At 45.9% G+C, this 24,212-nt stretch overlaps 1 protein-coding gene across 7 annotated transcripts in view; it reads left to right on the plus strand.

Annotated features, from left to right (window-relative positions):
* LOC119969388 (zinc finger protein OZF-like) overlaps window positions 1-24,105 on the plus strand; it is an 89,526-nt gene extending 65,421 nt beyond the window's left edge. For 4 of the 7 annotated variants that reach the window (XM_038803025.1, XM_038802987.1, XM_038802969.1 and 1 more), the window contains one exon: window positions 22,209-24,105. In XM_038803025.1, coding sequence (XP_038658953.1) covers window positions 22,233-23,480 — 1,248 coding nt within the window. In that variant the 5' untranslated portion in view covers window positions 22,209-22,232 and the 3' untranslated portion in view covers window positions 23,481-24,105. Of the gene's footprint in view, window positions 1-3,176; window positions 4,261-14,029; window positions 14,160-18,206; window positions 18,269-22,208 lie in introns of those variants that run through there. The other 3 variants (XM_038802977.1, XM_038803006.1, XM_038802995.1) reach the window with 3 other exon arrangements.
* Window positions 24,106-24,212: the final 107 nt, after the last annotated feature.

Here is a 24,212-nt window from a genome sequence, read left to right on the forward strand (position 1 = left end):
GTTAGTGTTCAGGGGGAAGGCAATGGTGCAGTTGAGGACAGCCAGAGCAGCAGTGTATGAGTACGGGGAAAAGGCGAGCCGCAATCTCGCCCAGCAGCCGAGGAAACCGGCAGTGGCAAAGGAGATTAGTAGGGTGAGGGACCAGAGGGGTAAGGTGGTGACGGCTTTAAAGGGGGTGAATGGGACCTTTGAGAGCTCTTTCACTAGGCTGTACGAGTTGGAGCCGCTGACTGGGGAGGAGGGGGTGTGGTGGTTCCTGGAATAGAGTTTCCTACGGTGGAAGGGGATAGGGTGCAGGGGCTGGGGGCTTCGCTTGGGTTAAGATGGATGTCATGAGCGTGATGCAGGCATGAAAGACCCCGGGGCTGGACGGGTTCCCTGTAGAGTTTTATAAGAAATTTGGTGCAGAACTGGGGCCATTGTTGGTGAGGCGTTGGAAGGGGGAGCTCTTTCACATTGTCGCAGGCGTCCATCTCCCTGATCTTAAAGAAAGATCAGGATCCAGAGCCATATGGGTCATACCGCCCGATATTGCTGCTGAACATCGATGAAAAGTTGTTGGGGAAGGTGCTAGCATTGCATATTGAGGATCGTGTGCCTGGGGTGATGGGGGAGGACCAGATGAGATTTGTGAAGGGAAAGGCAGTTGTCGGCGAATGTGCATAGGCTACGTAATGTAATTATGATGCCTTAGGAGGGGCAGGCGGTAGAAGTAGTGGTGGCAATGGATGCGGAGAAGGCCTTTGATCGGCTGGAGTGGGTGTATTTCTTGGAGGTACTGGGGCAGTTTGGGTTTGGGCAGGGATTTGTGGACGTTGTACAGGCCGCTGGTGGCGAGTGTTCGGACTAACCGGATGAGTTCAGGGTACTTTGGGTATCATCGTGGGATGAGCCCAGGGTGTCCGCTCTCCCCGTTGCTTCTCGCCTTGGCAATAAAGCAGTTGGCAATGGCGCTGAGGGCGTCGAGGGATTGGAACGGGATTATGGGGGGGGGGGGGGGGGGGCCTGCGGTGTGGTGCCGAGCCTCTGTGACCCAGTGAGCAGAGTTGGAGGGATTATGGCAATTTTGACGGAATTTGGCCGGTGGGAAATAGAGAGGTGTTCCCGATCAATGCTAGAGGGAAAGACAGGAGGTAAGCTGGGTTGCCGCTCATGATGGTGGGAGCGAGTTTTAGGTATTTAGGAATCCAAGTGGTGCAGCGCTGGGCCCAGCTACACAATTTGAACTTGGCACGATTGGTAGAGGGAATGAAGTGGGATTTGCTGCTATCCGCGTGCAGACTGAAAACAACGGTGCTGCCCAGGTTCTTTGTGTCCCAGAACTACCCAAACCTTGGGATAATTTTAGGATCTGGGTTCGTGCGTGTTTTTGGCGGGGGGGGCGGGTGACCCAGGCGGAATTATTGGACGGCGATGGTAGGAAATGGGCTGTGGATGAGACCTTTGTATGGGAGCGTATGGATGTGGCATCGTGTAGGGAGACGTGTTTGAGGGCACTGTTGTTGGCACTCCTTCAGTTCTCGCCGATCAATTACTTTGTGAGCCCAGTGGTGGTTTCAGCATTACAGGTGCGGAGCCAGTGCAGACAACATTTTGGGCAGGAGGGCATGTCATTGTGGGTGCAGATATGCGACAACCATAGGTCTGTGCGGGCAGGGCTGGATTAGAGGTTCCGGGGGTGGTGACAGGTGGGGATAGAGTACTTTAGGGGCTTGTTTATTGCGAGCAGGTTTGCAGGGCTGGAGGAGTTGGAGAAATTGTATGAGTTGCCCACAGGGAATGGCTTTAGGTACCTGCAGGTGAGGGACTTCGTGAAGAGAGAGGTTCCGTCCTTCACGGGGTTGCTGCCTTTGAAGTTGCAGGACAAGTTGTTGTCGGAGGACGATATAAGGGAAGGGAGGGTGTCTGATACCCTCCTGCACTCACTAACCTATGTTGGCCCGTAGTCCAGCATCATTTTACTTTTATTATCCTTGTTTAGAGATCCTTCTATGATCTCACCCTTTCATATCTCTGTAATCTGCGGCCCAAAAACCCGCCGCGGTATCTGCACTCTAATTCTGTCTCTTGAACATCCCCAATTTGAATAGCTCCACCTTTGGTGGTTGTGTCTTCAGTTGTTTCCATCCGAAGTTCTGGAAATCCCTCCCTACATCTCTCTGCCTTTTTACCTTGCTTTCCTCCTTTCAACCATTCCTTAAAACCCACTTTTTTTGGCCAAGCTAATGCTCATCTGACTTACATACATGCCTTGGTTAATATTTTGTTTCATAATGCTCCAATAAAGAGCTGTGGCATGTTTAATATGTTAAAGGTGGTGTGTAAATTTCCACTATCATTTGTAAAGAAAAATTCCAATTTAATATTTCCTTCATAATTGGACTTCCTGCTTCGCCTTCACTTGTTAACCATTCTTTTACTTCGTGTTTTAAATTATGTTTTTATATTCCCTTTTTGAAAGTCTCTTTTATCCCTTCTATTCTCCCTTTTATCTCTACTGCACTTTCTGTATTTCTCATTACTGTCCCCATCATGTATCTCCTCTAAGAGTTTTCAGTTTTAGTCTCTCTATTCAGAAAACTCTATAACTTTGCTTTATCCTGTTTTATCTTTTGGGAATGTTTTTTTATTTTGTTCTTTTATGACCATGGATGCATTCATGGCCCCCTTTCAGGCTCCACATGTACACTGACATCCAGTTTTACCTCTCCATAATCTCTCTCGACCCTTCTGCATGTGTTCAGCCAAATGGTCTGACGTCTGTTCCCAGACGAATTGCAAGTTCCTCCGGTTAAACACTTGAAAGACTGAGTAAATAGTTTTTATTCCCTGCTGTAATCTTTATACCACACACCGAGTCTACCTCTCGACTCATCCACTGCCTCAGATTGTACATAGTTAACCGCACCATCTCCTCCAATACTTCTACACTGTCGTGCAGCTAGGTGGGACTGCTTTGAATTTTAAAAATATATATATCTTTCATGGGATGCAAGCCTTGCGAACTAGGTCAGATTCTAATCATAGCCAGAGTTTCGCTTGCAATGGTTCTCTTTGTGCACTCAAGCCATTGCAACTGTTTTTGACCTTAAAATTCAATTTGAACCAGAGGTGGGCTATCGATCCCATATCTTCTAGGTCACAAAGACTACTTCTACCTTTATGCATCAGCTGTCTCTACTTCTGCCCAGCTCATCTCTGCAGGAATCTTCATTCTTTTTTCTCACTTTGACAGAATTTTTAAGCTCTTTTGGGCAGTCTCCCAACCATCACCCTGGATATACTTCAGCTCATTCAAAATCTGCTCCCAAATTTGCACCCACTTGATTTAAACTTCTTCAACCTTATTTTTGGCAGAAAGAGACCTTCACCCCTTCAGCCACATACATTTGAATTTAAGCCCCTAAGCCGTAGATGAAAGTGTCTAACCCATTGCACATCCAGTACTTTAAATTGGAAATTTAAGGCTTTGCTTATCAAGGTGGGTAGGGTTGCCACCTCTGGTTGAAATTATTTTTCGCAAGTTTCACCACATGTCCAGGGCCTGACATTGTTCACCTGACGTGCCCATTTCCACAGTGCACCAGCTTCCTCGCCCACAAAAGCAAGCAAACTTTGTGACACAATCAGCTGATTTTTAGCTGTTGGTAAAATAGCCTTTATTTCCCATCTCCAATAATTTTATAACTAATAATCGAAAAGTGATCAAATAATATGAAAAACAAAATGGGCAATCATTTTTAATGTCCCCTGGTTGGGGCAGTATTGAGATTAAACTTTTAATCCTTGAATGTCCAAAACAGACCTGGAGGGTTGACAATTAGATGGGCCATCTGAGATGTGGAGAAAAGGTAAAAATGGAGAGGCCAAAATGTGGAGAAATCTATTTTCTGTACATTTATTGCAAATGTATAATATGTGCAAAGTGGAATGTGTGTTAAATTGCAATCTTATTTACGGACTCTCAGACTCAGTTGCAAAAATCAGGCAGCAGAAGGAGGGGCCAAAAAAAGGAACAAATCACTTCCTGGGTTAAACAAAAAAAAAACCCACAGGGTTTGGATGTCAGCTAGAACATCAGGATACAAAAGCAGCCAGAAGGAAAACACGACATACAGATGCTGCAGATTACGAGTGCTGATTTTGCAGTAGCTGTGAAGAACAACTAGCAACAAGGAAGAAAAGTAATTTAAGAACAAACAAACAGGAAGATCCAGGCCTTTAAACAAAAGGAGTCTGGGCAGGAGACAAAGAGATTAGGTAAGTAATAAAGGAAAGATAAGGATTGTGAGAAGGAGGGACATGATGAGCGAACAGACTGCCAAATATAACGGGAATGAGTGAGTTTTGAAGAATGATGAAAAAAAATAGAACTTTGCATTCTGTAAAGAAAGCAGTAACTGGAGAGGGAAGGGCCAGACTGAACTATACTAGAAAAATAAAAGAAAATGAGAGGGCACAATGGAAATAAGATAACAGCATAATAAAGGTTTCTTATGATACCGATTTCACAATTTCTTTTCACAAGTAATGTGTTTGGAATATGTCATATAGGGTAATCAGATTTAAAAAACACTAAGGCCTTTCAAAATGCTATTTCAGATACTATGGTGGGCAGGTTGAGAGGTGTATGTCATTTTCAATGTTACAGCATTTTTGATTCATGAAATGCATCTGGCAGAGGAGTTAAATGAGGTGACCACAATATGATGTGATTAAGGTCCTATTGGAAAATGGAGGAAAAGGTTATTATAAAAACAAGAAATGCCAGAATTTAGAAAGATGAATGAACTAGCTGAGGCAAGTGAAATGAGAGATGAATACAGGATTATTGATCAACAATGGAATTTTTTTAATTAAAAAAAAAACTAACGTTGCAGGTTAGATAAAATTTGAAGCAAAAAGGAGATGACTTCAGAATGCTCTCGATTTAAAGGAGAGACTGGAAATCAAAACTGAAGAAGAGAGTAAGCATGACTTAAAAATAAGATTAATAATTAGTGAATGAGACGAGGAATGAAGTTAATAACAAGATGAGGACAGCCAGGACGGACTAAGACAAGAGAATCACAAACATTGTAGAAAAGGATAGTGTTCCACAAATTTATCAGTTTAAAGGAAGAAATTATTAAATGTTGAGGGTCCATAAGTGGAGAGGCTGATGGAAGGTAGAGGATAGCGAGTTAGTACACGATGAGCAGAAATTTGTAATTATAATTTATTACAACAAGGTGGCGCACTGGTTAGCACTGCTGCCTACGGCTCTGAAGACCCGGTTTCAATCCCGGCATTGGGTCACTGTTAGTGTGGAGTTTGCACATTCTCCTCGTGTCTGCGTGGGTTTCACCCCCACAACCCAAAAATATGCAGGGTAGGCGGATTGGCCGTGCTAAATTGCCCCTTAATTGGAAAACAAAATGATTGGACACTCGTTATTACAACAAATTCTTTGCTTCAGTGTTTATAAAAGATAGAGGTCTTTGGGAGGAGGCAAGTCCTGAATTGGTGAGAAGGGAGATTAAATAAATTACGTAGAAATGAAATTAGTTAAGCTAAAAGAGGAGAAAATAGAAGGATCTGGCTGGATAAACCTCAATGGTTGAAATTGCTGGATGAAGTGGGCTTCAAGCTTGCAGAGTAAATTAGAAGTGGTGCCAGTATGGATACAAAATTGGCTTCTGGAGAGAATGTAGAGCCTCTTTCAGATTAAAGATGAAAAAAAATACAAGTCTAGATTTTCCCAGGGTTTGTTACTGGGATTGCTGCTCTTTTTGATCCAAAAAAGATTGGGTGGGGTTGCTGGGTTACGGGGATAGGGTGGAGGGGATGGGTTTGGGTAGGGTGCTCTTTCCAAGGGCCGATGCAGACTCGATGGGCTGAATGGCATCCTTCTGCACTGTAGATTCTATGATCGGTATTAATGATTTGAACCTGGGTGTGCAGGACATAACTTTCAACATTTACTGATGATACAAAACTCTGAACTATAATAAACAATGAGGAAAATAGTAACCAACTTCAGGATGACAGACAGCGAAATAGAAGGCACATGGCACATGAAATTTAACACAATTGGGAAATGGTGCATTTTGGTAAGAAGAATGGAGGGAGGCAGCACAAATTATGGGATGCAGGAATGGAGTGACCTGTGAGTACCTGTACAAATGTCTGACAATGACCGAAGTTGAGAAGGCTGCTTTTAAACAAAAGTGTATGGGATCCTTGACTTTATTTAAACAGGCATAAATTAGAAAAGGAAATTATGTTAAAACTTGGAAAGCAACAAGAATGAGCACAGAACAAAATCAAGATAATCAGGCAAGTATTCTACAAAAGGGTAAGCAGTAAACATAAGACGGGACCTTCTCAGTGGAGAGCACAGTAAGTTTGAGGATTAGTGTTTCAGAATATGTTGGAAATGAGGACGTCTGGCAGGATATGTGATTAGAAAAGAAATTCAAAAGCTATTTCTCCGTAGATTCTGCCTGACCTGAATATTTCCAGAACCTTTCTGTATTTAGTTCAAATTGACAACTCTTGCTTTTGCGACAAGTATTTCACTTCAGTAATTACAGAAGAAAAGAATATTCGAGAGAAGATCCAACCTTCATTGGTTGATGAAATGAGATGTCAAAAATAAAATAAAAGTTGAAGGGGTTAAGTTAAAGGAGCACGCTCGGGCAGCATGGTGGCGCAGTGGTTAGTGCTGCTGTCTCACGGCACCGAGGTCCCAGGTTCAATCCCGGCTTTGGGTCACTGTCCATGTGGAGTTTGCACATTCTCCCCGTGTTTGTGTGGGTTTCGACCCCACAACCCAAAGATGTGCAGGGTAGTTGGATTGGCCACACTAAATTGCGCCTTGATTGGAAAAATGAATTGGGTACTCAAGAAGTTAAAGGAGCACAAAATGGTGGGACTTGACTGGATATTTCCAAGAATCTTAAAGGAAATGGGAGAAAAAAATAGTAAAGACCATAGAACTTTTCCCAGTGAATATGTGATGGAAGACTGGAGAGTAGCCAATATAATCTATACGGTTAAAAGGAAACTGAACTAACAGCTAACCTGGATAATTGCAGGGAAATTAATTTAACAATGATGGAGAACATTTTGGAGTTAACTAAAAGTGAAACAGCTCGAGTATGTAGATGAAGAGAAAATAAGTATAAGTGGGCAACATGGATTTTAAAAAGAAGATCATGCTTGCCAAACTTAAGAGATGGTGGGCGTAATTTAGCCAAAAAGTTTCTTAAGTGCGGTAACAAGCAGGAGCTGCTGTGAGCTACCCGGCGCTCAGACCAGTGAGGCTGTCACCGCTATAAACAGTCAATTGGTCCACTTAACGAGGCCTCACAAGCTTCATTCCGCAAACGATGGTCCTGCCAGCTGATTCGACAGGACCATACTTGCCAATCCCTTGTTAACCAAGGAGAGCTGCACTTAAACCACTGCTGCACAGCGAATCCCACTCATCTCGCAGCCATGACATCGAGGAGACCAGCCCTTGATTTGGGGATGCCAACCTGGGCAGATTGTTGGATGCGGTAGAGGGTCTCTGTGACTCGGCCACTAGGCAGCCAGTGCCGCCTGGAAGGAAGTGGCAGCAGCAATCAGCTCGGTGCGCATCACAAGGAGGATCCACACCCAGTTTCGTAAGTATGTCAATGACCACGACTGGGCCGCACAATTGGGTTGGCACCTGACCCCCCCTCCCCAAGAGAATGTGCCTGGCACTGCCCCCACCCAGCACCATTCCGTGCCCCAGCCTACCCATGTCCAGCAGTGTTGCCGTGCTGTTCCCCCCCCCCCCCCCCATTGTCCCTTAGCCCTGCCAACGCCCTATCTCTCCCATCCACACCTCCGCAATGAACGATGTGTGCGGTTTACGATGCCCCCTCTTGTGGGCCAACTTCTTCTGCGGGAACACAACAGATTGGAGAGGGCCCAGATGGGCAGCAGGGTGCCAGACATCAGAGTCTTCAGCCCCCATGAGGAATGGGCACTGGGGATCACGGGAGTGGCAGAGGACAGATCTGTCAGCAACATGGAGGTTGGCATGCTGCAGAGGTGAGGATCCACCGGCCCCCACCCAGATGACCTGTCTCATGTGAGTTGTTACTGCCATACAGATTGACCCACCCCTCCCACTGACCGCATGTCCATTCTTCCACAGGATCCTCATCAGATTGTGCAGGCCTGTCTGGTGTGATCCGTCCTCCGTCCCCACCTCCTCTGAGGACGCTACCCTATTCACGGCAAAGCTATCATCCCCACCCTCCACTAGTGCAGAGATACACACCTTGGTGGGCGACAGTGGTGGACAGGCTTCTGGGGCACATTCTGGTGAGCACCACACAGTTGCCGATGCACATCAGGTGGAATCAGGAATGCCCAGGCAAGACAGCAATCGGAGGTCTACTGGATCCCAGCACCCGGCTGGGTCCCAGTCAGATGCTGAGCCACTGGACCAAGTTTACCTGGAGCTGATACGGTCGATAAGGTGCGGCCAACACTGCTAGGGTGGTGTAGCAGTGGAGAGCCTGATGGAGTGGAGGTGCCCAAGGAGTAGCTCAGTTGGTGACAGTCATGGCTGAGTGCCACGACAACATGTCCCAGTCACTGGGGATATGACCCAGTACCAGGTGGACCTTGATGAGGCGCTGCGGGCCATATCCCAGTCTCAGGTGGGCGTTGCTGAGGCTCTCCAGAGCACGTCCCAGTTGCTGAGGGAGGTCTCCCAATTTCTTGGGCAGAGCTGAGGTGCTGTGAGACATGTCCCAGTCTCGGGTAGGCATAGCCGAAGCAATGTGAAGCTTGTCCCAGTCGCAGGTGGGGAATGCTGGGACTCTCCAGTGCATGTCCCAATCACTGTGGAGCATCGCTGAGGGCGCCAACACTATGCTACAGACATTAGGGTGCAACCAGGGCTGGCAGACCCAGATTATGCAGGGGCGGCCAGGGCTTGATCCCTCCGTCCCAAGGCGAACCCCAGAGACCTATGGGCACCGACCGGGAGGAGGGGGTGCTGGATGCCAACCTGGAGCAACCCTACGAGTGGCGACAGTGTCCACCAGCTCCCCCAAGACCCACACTCCCTGAAAACAGCGCATCTCAGAGTCAGCACCCGGAACAGGGTGGCACGGTGGGGCATGTGCCGCTGGCAAGTGCACCGGGACCCTCCAACCCCAGGAGGACTCCCACCAGGAGCATCAAAGGCCAAGCATGAGGTAGGCAGCCAGCTGACTTTGCCATTGGGAGCAGGCTGGTTAGATCTCAAACAGATTGGTGTCAAGCGGTGTTCTTGATTTTGGCCCTTCCTGCGATTTAACGGCCTTGTCGCGTTCTCACTTAAGCGCAATGTGGCCATTAAACGTGCTCCATGGATATGGCACAGCTTCCAATGGTGGAACAATAGAAAGCGGAGGTTTGCAAAAGGCCAGAATTGAAGTAATTACAATTGTCGGAATGGGATCGCTGTGTTCCGTGAGTTTGTTCTAAAACTGCTTATTTTCAACATGAATATTAATGATTGGGACACGAGGCCAGAGAAAGTATAGGAATGAGAATGGGCCATGTAACCCAGTCATTCAATCAGTTAATAGCTGATTGAGACCTAACTCCATATACCTACTTTCGCCTCTTTGGTTAACAGAAGTATCCATCACATCTCGCTTTCAATAATTTATTTAGTATCGATTACAGTTGACGGAATAAGGTTTCCTACTTCTGCCATCCTTTTGTCTGTATTTCCTAATTTCACTCCTGAAAGGTGTGGTTTTAATTTTTTTAGACAATGCCTTTTAGTCCTGTACTTCCCAACAAATGGAAACGATTTCTCACAATTCACCCTATGTTTCCAATAACATATTAAAAACTTTGTTCAAGTAACCCTTCTAAATTCCAGGGAATACAATACTAGTTTGTTTATTTGCTCATTGTAGTTTAATCCTTGGAGTTCAGGTATCATTCCGGTAAATCGACACTGCACTGCTGCCAAGTATAGATCCTTCCTTAGGCTGGTGCCCAGAGTACTCCACGCGTGGTCTAACCGGGGTTTAGCTGCAGTATGACTTCCACTCGGTTTCATTCTATCCGCTGCGTGTAAAAGACAGCGTTCCATTTGTTTTTTTGATTGTTGTCTGAACGTGTTCATGACATTTTGATGTTGTGTGCACCTGGGCATCCCAATTTTATTTTGTCCTCCTCTGTTGCTAGCTTTGCACCAGTTAGAAAGCATCCTATTCTACCGTTTCCATGTCCAAAATGGATTACCTCACAGTTGACTACATTGAAATCCTTTTCCTATTCCCTTAATCTATCAAAAAATCTTTGTTGTTTTGCACTAACAGTGATGTGGAGATGCCGGCATTGGACTGGGGTGGGCCCAAGTGAGAAATCTTGCAACAGATTAAAATCCAACAGGTTTATTTGGAATCTCTAGCTTTCAGAGCGCAGCTCTTTCATCGGGTGAATGAAGGGGTGGATTACACAAACACGGCATATAAAGACAAAGCCAATGATGCAAGATGATGCTTTGAATGCGAGTCTTTGCAGTCCAGATGGTGCGACTGGAGAGAGGGATAATCACAGGTTAAAGAGGTGTGAATTGTCTCAAAACAGGACAGTTGAAAGGATTTTGCAAGCCCAGGCCAGATGGTAGGAGGTTAAATGTAGTGAGACATTTATGAATCATCGATGAAGTCTAAAATCTTGCCAAGGCCATCCGCACCCCCCCCCCCCCCCCCCCCCCCACTACTTGCCTTCAACCAACTGCGCAACCTCAAACAAACCATCGCAGCAAGCTGCCCAGCCTTTAGGAGAACAGAGACCACGACACCACACAACCCTGCCATGGCAACCTCTGCAAGCCGTGCCAGATCATCGATCAACATGGATGCCACCATTACATGTGAGAACACCACCTATCAGGTACATGGTACATATTCGTGTGACTCGGCCAACACTGCAGGAAAGGATGTCCTGAGGCATGGTACACATTGGCGAGGCCATGCAGACGCTGCGACAGTGGATGAACGGACACTGCGTGACAATCACCAGGCAAGAATGTTCCCTTCCAGTCTAGGAACACTTCAGCAGTCAAGGGCATTTAGCCTCTGATCTTCGGGTAAGCGTTCTCCAAGGCGGCCTTCAGGATGCGTGACAACGCAGAATCGCCAAGCAGCAACTTAGAACCAAGTTCCGCACACATGAGTACAGCATTATCCAGGATCTTGGATTCATGTCTAACTACATTTAACACCCCACCATTTGGCCTGGGCTTATAGAACATAGAACATTACAGCGCAGTACGGGCCCTTCGGCCCTCGATGTTGCGCCGACCTGTGAAACCATCTGAAGCCTATCTGACCTACACTATTCCATTTTCATCCATATGTCTATCCAGTGACCACTTAAATGCCCTTAAAGTTGGCGAGTCTACTACTGTTGCAGGCAGGGCGTTCCACACCCCTACTACTCTCTAAGAAACTGCCTCTGACATCTGTCCTATATCTACCACCCCTCAATTTAAAGCTATGTCCCCTCATGTTGGTCATCACCATCCGAGGAAAAAGACTCTCACTGTCCACCCTATCTAACCCTCTGACTATCTTATATGTCTCTATTAAGTCATCTCTCAGCCTTCTCCTCTCTAACGAAAACAACTTCAAGCCCCTGAGCCTTTCCTCGTAAGACCTTTCCTCCATACCAGGCAACATCCTAGTAAATCTCCTCTGAACCTTTTCCAAAGCTTCCACATCCTTCCTATAATGTGGTGACCAGAACTGCACGCAGTACTCCAGGTGCGGCCGCACCAGAGTTATATACAGCTGCAGCATGACCTTGTGGCTCCGAAACTCAATCCCCCTGCTGATAAAGGCTAGCACACCATATGCCTTCTTAACAGCCCTATTAACCTGGGTGGCAACTTTCAGGGATTTATGTACCTGGACGCCGAGATCTCTCTGTTCATCTACACTACCAAGAATCTTGCCATTAGCCCAGTACTCTACATTCCTGTTACTCCTTCCAAAGTGAGCCACCTCACACTTTTCCGCATTAAACTCCATCTGTCACCTCTCAGCCCAGCTCTGCAGCTTATCTATGTCCCTCTGTATCCTATAACATCCTTCAGCACTATCCACAACTCCACCGACCTTCGTGTCATCTGCAAATTTACTAACCCATCCTTCTACACCCTCTTCCAGCTCATTTATAAAAATGACACCCAGCAGTGGCCCCAAAACAGATCCTTGCGGTACACCACTAGTAACAACTCCAGGATGAACATTTGCCATCAACCACCACCCTCTGTCTTCTTTCAGCTAGCCAATTACTGATCCAAACCGCTAAATCACCTTCAATCCCATACTTCCTTATTTTCTGCAATAGCCTACCGTGGGGAACCTTATCAAACGCCTTACTAAAATCCATATACACCACATCAACCGCTTTACCTTCATCCACCTGTTTGGTCACCTTCTCAAAAAACTCAATAAGGTTTGTGAGGCATGACCTACCCTTCACAAAACCGTGTTGACTATCGCTAATCAACCTGTTCTTTTCAAGATGATTATAAACCCTATCTCTTATAACCTTTTCCAACATTTTACCCACAACCGAAGTAAGGCTCACAGGTCTATAATTACCAGGGTTGTCTCTACTCCCCTTCTTGAACAAGGGGACAACATTTGCTATCCTCCAGTCTTCCGGCACTATTCCTGTCGACAAAGACGACATAAAGATCAAGGACAAAGGCTCTGCAATCTCCTCCCTGGCTTCCCAGAGAATCCTAGGATAAATCCCATCTGGCCATGGGGACTTATCTATTTTGACATTTTCCAAAATTGCTAACACCTCCTCCTTTTGAACCCCAATTCCATCTAGCCTGGTCGACTGAACCTGAGTATTCTCCTCGACAACATTGTCTTTCTCCAGTGTAAACACTGATGAAAAATATCCATTTAACGCTTCCCCTATCTCCTCTGATTCCACACACAACAAAATCCTTCCAACTGTCCTGGCTTGAGACAATTCACACCTCTTTAACCTGGGGTTATCCTTCTCTCCAGTCGCACCAGGTGCCTTGAGGTCATCCCATCATTGGCAGCATGGCTTATCTGGTTTCCTTTTCATAATTTCTTTCTAACTGCATCTAGCAGGATTTTTATAAAGAAATTAATTGGTGTTGCCCTTTTTTTTTTTTGCAGCCTGACCCTTGAGAAATTTGAGTTATCTCCAAAAGGGGCAAAGACCTGATTGTGCAGACCTTCACTTTTGTTTCCAGCTTGTGTCTGCTGTATAATGTATTTTAAGTGTAGGAAAATCAGCCCCATTATGTTTGGGTGAGGATAGGATCAATCGCCGTGTTACTCCACAGTTGAATAACTTTCAGATACTATTGTGGAAGTTTCATCCATGCAGTATAGGCTGTTGTGGTTTTTCTTTTCTTTTTTCCTGAAATAATTGGAGGAGTCTTGGGTACAGAATTATTTTGTTTATTGACGACAGGAGACCTCTGGAGCTGACTCTCCCAATGTAAAGAATCAGATGACATTCATACAAAATGTAGTGTCGTAGGTAAGAATGATGCTTATATTGTACCATGTCTGTTTTAAATTTTTACATTAAACAAGTTACATTTGTGCATCCAGGTAGAGTAAATGTCCCCTACCCTACAGTTTTCTATGGATCCCTTCCTACTTGCTGCCAGACCCCAATAGATGTGTCTGGACCTCTGGTCGAGTTAGGAAAACATGTTTGTTAAACTTTATGCTGACTGCTGTAGATTGTGTCTTAGAATCACTTTTTAAGGTCACTGAAATCTGAATTGACTGGAACACGTTGCTTAACCCTTATGCTAACATTTGAAGATGGTGCTGCATCAGTTTTTAACTGACATCTTTATGAAAATTGCTTTAGTATACTGTACTACACTATATAGGTTAAAAATCCCTTCAAATAGGTGCTAATTTCCCTAATAGATTGATTGGTGCTAATAAATCCTGATCATTTGTCTTCCTACAACAAGGTCATTTGGAAGACGTAATAAATATTCCAAAAAGTCAACTTCTTCAAGCAAGCTGTATAAAAACTCATCAGAAGGAAAACAACACTTCAAAAAAACCTGATAGCTCGCATGAGCAACACATTGAGCTGTGGTGAGTGGACCTCGTGTTCTTGCACATGGAGAGTTCCTGACCTCAGTTCTTCTTTGTAAACAAACCCCTCACTCACCCCTCCAGTGAGAGACTGGGAATAGTTGAAATGAAATGAAAATCACTTATTATCACAAGTAGGCTTCAATGAAGATACTGTGAACAGCCCCTAGTTGCCACATTCCGGTGCCTGTTCGGGAAGGCTGGTACAGGAAGTTAGAATGAGAGAGATTTCTGGGGCGTCTTCCTTGTGGCTCTCTGATAATCAGGGTGCAGTCATTCATTGTTGATGCTGCCCGGACACTCCAATTCTAAAAGCCTCCAGTTTTGGACTGAAGAGAAAACACATTTTCACATATTGACAACATTATGGTCGGTCACAATTATTTCTAAGCTTTACTCTGAAACTTCAATGGTTTCAATAAAAAATTGAAGACTGGGCGGCATGGTGGCACAGTGGTTAGCACTGCTGTCTATGGTGCTGAAGACCCTGGTTTGATCCCAGCCTGGGTCACTGTATGTGTGGAGTTTGCACATTTTCCTCATGCCTGCATGGTTTTCCCCCCCCCCATAATCCAACAATGTGCAGGTTAAGTGGATTGGTCACACTCAATTGCCCCTTACTTGAGTAAGCTTTGCGCAGGTGAAGGAGACACATCCTGAGTGAGTGAGACACATCCAGAGTGGGAATTGGAACTTGGTAATTTGGTGCAGTTAGGTAATCAGGAAAGGTAAGTGGTAAGTCTAATTTTGCTGTTTTTCAGTTAAAAGTGCAGTGTTTAGCTTAGTGTCTAATTGGCTGAAGCTGCCCCCACTCCAATCGCTGAAAGGCAAGTTATCTGTCAGTCACCTGAGGCCTGTTTAGTGGCACATGGGTGTACATTGCATTTCTGTTTGAAGCTTGAGTAGTTGAGTCACCCTGGTTAGCTGAGGTCTGTATAAAAGACAGACAGAAAGCGCACTCAGCTTTGCGCAGGTGAAGGAGACACATCCTGAGTGAGTGAGACACATCCAGAGTGGGAATTAGAATTTGGTAAATGGGTGCAGAGTGGGAGAAGGTGCTTTTTCCCTACCGTTTTGTTCTCTCTCTTCTGGCTTGTAACTGTTAATCAGCAGGGAGAGAACCAGAGCGCAGCCTGGGAAGGTAAGCGATTTTTATTTTTATTTATTTTTCAAATTGTGTGGGGGGGAAGACTGAAGTGACATCACAGTAAAGCTGTGACCTGATTGGCTGGTTGGGAATCTGTTAAATTTGAAAAAAAAATAATATTGCGAAACAAACTTGACGGGGTATTGAGTACAAGAGTTGGCAGATCATGTTACAGTTGTATAGGACTTTGGTTAGGCCACATTTGGAACACTGCGTGCAGTTCTGGTCGCCACATTACCAGAAGGATGTGGATGCTTTGGAGAGGGTGCAGAGGAGGTTCACCAGGATGTTGCCTGGTATGGAGGGTGCTAGCTATGAAGAAAGGTTGAGTAGATTAGGATTGTTTTCATTGGCAAGACGGAGGTTGCGGGGGGACCTGATTGAGGTCTACAAAATTATGAGAGGTATGGACAGGGTGGATAGCAACAAGCTTTTCCCAAGAGTGGGGGTGTCAGTTACAAGGGGTCACGATTTCCAGGTGAGAGGGGGAAAGTTTAAGGGAGATGTGCGTGGAAAGTTTTTTACGCAGAGGGTGGTGGGTGCCCGGAACGCTTTACCAGCGGAGGTGGTAGAGGCGGGCACGATAGCATCATTTAAGAGGCATCTAGACAGGTATATGAACGGGCGGGAACAGAGGGAAGTAGACCTTGGAAAATAGGAGACAGGTTTAGATAAAGGATTTGGATCGGCGCAGGCTGGGAGGGCCGAAGGGCCTGTTCCTGTGCTGTAATTTTCTTTGTTCTTTGTTCATACAGTTCTTATATATTTATTCTGGTTTAGCTCACTCAGCTAAATCGCTGGCTTTTAAAGCAGACCAAGCAGGCCAGCAGCACGGTTCGATTCCCGTACCAGCCTCCCCGGACAGGCACCGGAATGTGGCGACTAGGGGCTTTTCACAGTAACTTCATTGAAGCCTACTCGTGACAATAAGCGATTTTCATTTCATTCAGCCCATCCCGGATGGTTATAATCCAATCGATGCGCTTCTTGATTACATACACATCCAACCAAGGTAATAATTAGGTTTCTTGACAGCGTGGATAGTCCGAGGCTTTTTCCCAGGGTCGAGGGGTCAATTACTAGGGGGCATAGGTTTAAGGTGCGAGGGATAAGGTTTAGAGGAGATGTACGCGGCATGTTTTTTCCACGGAGGTTAGTGGGTGCCTGGAACTCGCTGCCGGAGGAGGTGGTGGAAGCAGGGACGATCGTGACATTTAAGGGGCATCTTGACAAATACATGAATAGGATGGGAATAGAGGGATACGGAACCAGGAAGTGTAGAAGATTTTAATTTCGACGGGCAGCATGGTCGGCACAGGCTTGGAGAGCCGAAGGGCCTGTTCCTGTGCTGTACTTTTCTTTGTTCTTTGTAATTGGGAAAAAAAAATAATTGGGTACTGTAAATTTATTTTTAAAATTTAGACTGCTTAAGGAAATTGTTTGACTTGTGTTTGCAGTTAACATGTAGAACAAAATGGAATACATTGTTAATCTGGTGTGTGACACAAACAGCATCATTCATTTTTTAATGATTAATGTGTGAATATAATTGTTTTATTAATAAATCTGATTGATAAAGGGAGTATATAGCCAAGGATTATTAGGAAGCCAACTCACTGTTTTGTTAGCAAAGCAAATCCCTACTTTAAAATTGCTATTTACCACTGCACTTATTTTGAAATTTGATCAATTAAATTGTAATAGCAACATTTTTCTACATGGGTATGCAGACAGAAAGTGTAAATTTGTGCATTCATTTTCCCATTCTAAGATTAAAGCAGAAACTAACTGAAAGGCCAGTGCTGGGTGAGTAAGTGTCTCCGTGGACATTGTTGGTTTGCAGGATTACCAAGTATTTTCTTGGAAACATGGTGCAAAAGGCAGTGACAAGATTTTGTGGTTTCGTGTAGAGTATGTTACACCAGCTGGAGGAAAGGATTATGGCTAGTTCTATATTTTGAATCCGACTGGCTTTTCAACCAGTAGGTTTTTGGAAAGGAAATGAAGGATTAAAAAAAAAACAAAGTAAATGGGAATCTAAACTACAATTCAACATCAGAACGTTAGGCAACCGTGTTCTCAGATGGGAAAAGGTATATAATATGTGCCTCCGGTTCAATGGAAATTGGCATCGGATTACAATATCAGCCTGCATGTGAGACCCCGTGGAAATGGTGTTGCAGAAGCAGAAACTAATTATTTCCTGAGTTAAATGAAAATTGCAGGGATCAAGGGTCAGATGGCACATTGAGAAGCAAAACCAATGAAAGGAAACTTAGTATATAGATTATTCTGGTTTGGGGAGTGAAAATCTCTGTGGGGTAATATTGGGTGTGGAGCAATAGTGTAGAACGAAAGCAACACTTATGCTTCAAATAAGTGGGAGGTAACTTTCTGGATGCCATATGTGGTAGTCACCACTGATGTATTGTACTGTATATATGTGTGTGTTTTACGCTAAGGCCCCTGTACTACAGTACGGGGGTAGATCCCTGCCTGCTGGCTCCGCCCAGTCGGAGGAATATAAATGCTCTCCGTAGAGCAGCCATTTCGTCAGCTGCTGGAGGAGACCACACATCTCCGTAATAAAGCGTCGATTACATTCTACTCTCGTCTCATCGTAATTGATAGTGTATCAATTTATTACACACAGATTTTTCAGAGATGGACCTCCGCATCAAGCCGGATTGTCTGCAGCTGCATCCTCAAGCAGACAATGCCAAAAAGGACTTTGAACATTGGCTAGCTTGCTTTGAAGCGTACATCGGGTCTGCGCCAGATCCAATCCCAGAAGCACAGAAGCTCCGGATTCTGTACACGCGGCTGAGCTCCAACGTTTTTCCCCTCGTCCAGGACGCACCGATCTACGCAGAAGACATGGCGCTACTGAAGGAGAATTACACTCAGCAGACCAACAAAATCTTTGCCAGGCATCTCCTATCCACGCGCCACCAACTTCACGGTGAGTCTGTGGAAGATTTCTGGCATACCCTGCTCGCCCTAGTGAGAGACTGTCACTGCCAAGCTGTTTCGGCCACTGAACATTCAAACCTGTTGATGAGAAACGCGTTCGTTTCGGGCATAATGTCTGACTGCATTCGCCAGCGCCTCTTAGAAGGGGCCGCGCTAGACCCCGCGGCGACCAAAAAGCTAGCGTTCTCGCTTACGGTCGCCTCACGCAATGTACAGGTCTATGCCCCCAACCGCGCGGCCCACCCACCCTGTGAATCGTGGACCCCGCCAACAGCCACCCCATCACGGACCCCATCAGCGACTGCCTGCAGCCAACCCCAAGCCTGCGCCGCGCGGCAGCCAACCAACCCCAGGAGACCCAAATGCTACTTCTGCGGACCATCAAATCACCCCCGGCAGTGCTGCCCGGCGCGGAGTGCACTCTGCAAGGCCTGTGGCAAGAAGGGACATTTCGCTGCAGTGTGCCAGGCCCGCTCAATCACCGCTATTGTCCGGGCACCCCCCACATGCAGCCAGTGGGCGCCGCCATCTTCCCCTGCTCGGACCATGTGCGGCCCGTTGGCGCCGCCATCTTAGCTGTACTCAAAACACGTGCGGCCCGTGGGCGCAGCCACCTTGCCTGCCTCAGAACCAATGGGTGCCGACATCTTGCCTGCCCGAGGACATGTGGGGCCCGAGGGCGCCACCATATTGCCTGCCCCAGGATACGTGCGGTCCGTGGGCGCCGCCATCTTGCCCGCCTCCGGACCCCTGCCCATCGGGCACCTCATCAGGCAGCTAACCGCCGCGACCAGCCGCATCTCGCCTTGGTCACGATTGACCAGTCTCGACCGCAGAACCTCGCGACCGCTTCGACAAAGGTGAAGGTCAACAGGCATGAGATCTCCTGCCTTCTAGACTCTGGGAGCACTGAGAGCTTCATCCACCCCGATACGGAAGTCCACCTCTCGGGTTACGCTCCCAACGTGGCTGGCGCTCCAGGACCCCTTCTCCTCTAGCCACGTGCGACTCCACAAGACAGACCCATTAGTTGAGAGGGTACAGCTACTCCATGCCAACCCGCAGTACGCTTACGTAGCGTACCCCGACGGCCGCCATGACAGAGTTTCCCTCAGGGACGTGGCACCAGCTGGTTCCCCACACAAGCCCCCATCTGCCCCGGCGCCACCTCCCTTAACCCGGCGCAGCCCCCGCTCCAGGACAATCCATCCTCCCCTTGATCCCACCCGGGGATGAAGAGGATTTCGACATGCTCCCGGAATCACCAAAGACTAAGCCGACGCCGGAGTCACCACCAGCATTGTGGCGCTCTCGACGACAGATTAAGGCACCGGACCGCCTAAATTTGTAATATTCTCTGTGATTTTTAAAAGCAACTTGTCTGTATATAGTTCTCCACCACCCCCGCTGGACTCACTTTTAACAGGGGGTGAATGTGGTAGTCACCACTGATGTATTATACTGCATATATATGTGTTTTACAGTAAGGCCCCTGTACTGCAGGTATGGGGCTAGATCCCTGCCTGCTGGCTTTGCCCAGTAGGCGGAGTATAAATGCGTGGGCTCTCTGAACAGCAGCCATTTCGCCAGCTGCTGTAGGAGGCCACACATCTGAGTGTAATAAAGCCTCGATTACATTCTACTCTTGTCTCGTTGTAATTGATGGTGCATCACCATGTCTACCATAAATACAATGCCTGAGTGCCCATTATGCACCCCATGCCCATTCAGACAGGGAACCGCCTATTTTATGCAGGTAGTCTGAGCCCTGAAACTCTTGTGGAGGTCAGGCTTCTCCACGTGGTGTTCAATCTCTTATCCTGCCATAGTTAGAACCCTGGAGCTGGGCAGTGAATATTCAGGACCCTAGGTTTTAGCAATTCTATGAAATGCAAATGGAGTTTCACTGCATTGGTTGTTGTCCAGGACTTTGATGGTCCTGATTCTTGGTAGAACTGGGGTCGGAATCTCACAACGCTAATGAGGCTGCTGGAATTTGACAGTTTGGGGAGTGCCCTTTGTTCTGAGGAGCAGTGAGTTGATCACTTTGCTCTTGGAGGCAACAAGTTTCTTGGTCACTGTATCATCATGCCTTACCACACAGAAAATGGAAATCCTCGGCCTGACAGCACTGATAAGTTGCTTACAATGCAAAGACATGTGTTTTGTGATTAGTTCCTGAACGTACATTTATCTGTATTTTTCTGACTTAAAGACCCACTTCAAAAGCTGCAACTTTAGTCATCTGACCCAATTATTCCTCGTTTGAATTTTTCTGATTATGCTCCTGTCAAATACTTTGGGTTCTTTACTAAGGTATAATGTAAAGTTGTTCTTGTATCTGTATTTCTACTTTTTGTGTTCCTATTAATGAGCGTTAACTAGAAAATGTAAATATTCAAATTTTATCAGCAAAAGAGAGGTGATAGTAATGTTTTTGCATTTAAAATTGGACTGTAGCACAAATTAGGCTGAGAAAAGATACCAAGTCTTGCAGCATTAAACTTTCTGAAGTTTCTATAATCCAAACAAAACTACAACAGATGTATGAGTCATTTTTTTCTCTTTGATATGTACACCCACGCAGGAGGCGGGATTCCCTGATCCTGAGGCTGTGTTGACGTCATCGCAAACGCCGTTGTGTTTTCCGACGGCGTCGACAGGCTGCCAGGAGCAGCGATCCTGCACCCGATAGGAGGCCAGCACGGCATTGGAGCGACTCGCGCAGCTCCAGCTGCTGATAGGGCGCCGCGGGTCTACGCATGCGTGCTGCGACCGGGGTGAACTTGCGCATGCACGCTAGTTGCCTTCTCCGCACCGGTCCTGACGCAACATGGCGGAGAGCTATAGGGGCCTGGCGTGGAGTAAAAGAGGCCCCCACCAGGAGAAGCCGTCCCGCCGATCGGTTGGCCCGTGATCCGCCACCCCACAGGATGGATGGTGAGGTCCCACCGGGTAGGACCACATGTGAACAGCGCCGACAGGACTCGGCGTATCTCGATGGCCACTTGGCCCATTGGGTACGGAGAATCGGCAGTGGGGGGGGGTACATAGAGCGGCCCCCAACTGGTGCCGAGCCAACCATGGTAGCGGCAATGGTGCTGATTCTCTGGATTGGCGTGTGTGTCCTCCCCGCCACCAGCGATTCTCCGACCCGGCCCGGGGTCAGAGAATCCAGCCCAGGATACTTTAAAAACATTCAATATAAACTTTACTGGAATAGAGATTTAAAAATTTGTCCCCTTACTTTTAAGAAGAGTTAATGTTTTTTTAAAAAGCAGGCACACAAACTGTTGGATATTGAACATTAATATAATGATTGAGCTGCACCAAATGCTGCAGATTTATCATCGGAAATTGTGCGTGCTGCATTTGCTTGGGTGGCACAATTTACCTTCAGCTTACAACAATAACATACATTTTATACAGCATTTGCCATATAGTAAAACATTTCACAGGAGAATTTTCAACAAGATTTGTCACAACCGCATTAAAATATAAAAAATGACCAAAATTAGGGTAGCGAGGCAAAGAGGTGTGGGAAGGAAATGTCGGAGTTTACTTGCAGAGTGATTAAAATCAAGGATCCACAAATCTCAAACCTGAAGTGCAAATGGTAGAATAGATCCAGAAATGTAACCGTTGTCATCATTCAATGCTGAGCTTTCCAACTTCTTCCAGTGAGAAATGGCGACAACCATTTCCTTTAGCTCTCCTGGAGCAGGTGGGACAAAAATGCAGCATGAGGTCTACTCCTGCTTACAATTCACAGATCATTGTTGGAAGCATTGGTAAGAGGGTGGAAGCTAATGAAAGGACATAACCCAGTACACTGACCTGTTTACGCTTAAATCTATCGCAGCAGGGAGTAAGGACCTTGTAAAGAACATAACATTGAGAGTGAAATAAATGGTTGTTTTGTTTTGCAGAAGGAACATATTGCCTAGAACCAGATGAGCAGGATGAACACTACAATTAGAGCTCCATCACTGCATCAAGAACAATTCCATGGAAATGATTCGGGAGAAAGTGTAAGGTTTCTGAACAGCCTAACTCAAACTAAAAGCAGTCAGGAAGGAAAACCGTATTCAACAAATTCAGATAATCAGGGAACCAATACTACAGCATCGGAACCAGAACCATTCAGCAACACTACCAAAAAGAGCATTTTAGAAGATGTTGCTATTGCAGATTCTTCACTTCGGGAGATGCCGATACCTTCAACTTGCAAGGCTGGTAATAAGCTGACCACATTTCCAGAAGATTCTGTGCATGATGAAGATTTTAAATGTTCTCGTTGCGAAAAGACCTTCAAACAGTTATATTTATTCACTGCTCATCAGCGTTTCCACAAGAATGAGGATGCATTGAAATGTAAGATATGTGACAAGGTCTTCATGCACATGTCGAGTCTCTTGAAACATCACCGGATTCACACAGGTGAGAGGCCATTCAAATGTGAGGTGTGTGGAAAGGCCTTCTCAGTTTCATCAAGTCTATTGCAGCATCAACGCACTCATACAGGTGAAAAGCCCTTCCAATGTGACGTCTGTCAGAAACGCTTCACAGAGTCCTCTTCACTTAGAACACATCAGCACATCCACACGGGCGAGAAGCCATTCAAATGCTCAGTGTGTGGAAAGGGCTACAGCAGGTCCTCGCAGTTGCTAATCCATCAGCTAACACACACTGATGAGAAGCCTTTCCAGTGTACCATTTGTCTGAAGGGTTTCATCCAGTTCACCCACCTCACCAATCACCAGCGAGTTCACACTGGTGAGAAGCCATTCCAGTGCAACCTCTGCCAGAAGCGATTTGTCTCCTCCTCCTCACTTGCGTCACACCAGTACATCCATACTGGTAAGAAGCCATTCAAATGTGAGCAGTGCGACAAGACTTTTACACAGTCATCAAACCTTCTGAAGCACCGACGCATCCATACCGGTGAGAAACCATTCAAATGTGAAGTGTGTGAGAAGACCTTCACTGTGTCCACTAGTCTCCTGAAGCACCAACGCATCCACACAGGTGAAAAACCTTTCAAGTGTGATGTTTGTACAAAATGCTTCATTGATTCCTCTTCTCTGACCAGGCATCAACGCATCCACACAGGAGTGAAACCATTCAAATGCGAAGTGTGCGGCAAAGTGTTCACACTCTCATCAAGTCTCCTGAAACATCAACACATGCACACCAGGTAGAAATGTTCCACTGCCTCCTCTTGGGTTTATTAACATTGAGAAACTATTCAGCTAAACAGTTAGGAATGCTTTTAGTCCATCATGCAGATTAACCAAGTGTGATGACTATCTCCAGCTTTTCACTGCCTTCTTCTTGCATCATCACATCATTATGACTGAGAAGTTAATATCAGAGGGTAGAGTTTCTGCTCATTACGCTAGCAATATAACTGCAATTGAGGGGACTCAGCTGAACCAGTGCAGAATATTGGAATTTTAACTGAGTTATGCCGATAAAAAGGGTTTGTTTTCCATGATGTGGGTTCAAGATTCAATTTGCCAGGTCCTGACCCTGACTACAATACTGGCAATATCTCCAGGGAGAAATTGTGAGATTACGACAACTGTTATTGTTCAGGAAAACTGTTCAAATGTTGCTAATGTTCTTGGGTGCTCAGTCAATAGGCAAGATTTAAATCATTCAGTATGGTTTTTGTTTAAAGTAGTTACTCAAAGGTGAAAGGCTGATTTTGAAAATGCTTATTTTTGGTGAACCTTTTTTAAGCAGTTAAGAAAACTGCAGCAAGTGAAGAATACTTTTTACAATGGAAAGAAGAAAAATAAACCAATGTTCTATTTACTGCCAGATTGCTCTGGTTTGATGGAAGATTTAACGCTTTTGATCATGTATACAAATTTTAGGGGAAGCTTAAATTGGAACAAAATGAGTGCAATTTCCAGTTTGTTTTTGCT

The sequence above is a fragment of the Scyliorhinus canicula genome, chromosome 1 (genome assembly GCF_902713615.1).
Source record: "Scyliorhinus canicula chromosome 1, sScyCan1.1, whole genome shotgun sequence".
In the NCBI taxonomy this organism is placed as follows: Eukaryota; Metazoa; Chordata; class Chondrichthyes; order Carcharhiniformes; family Scyliorhinidae; genus Scyliorhinus; species Scyliorhinus canicula.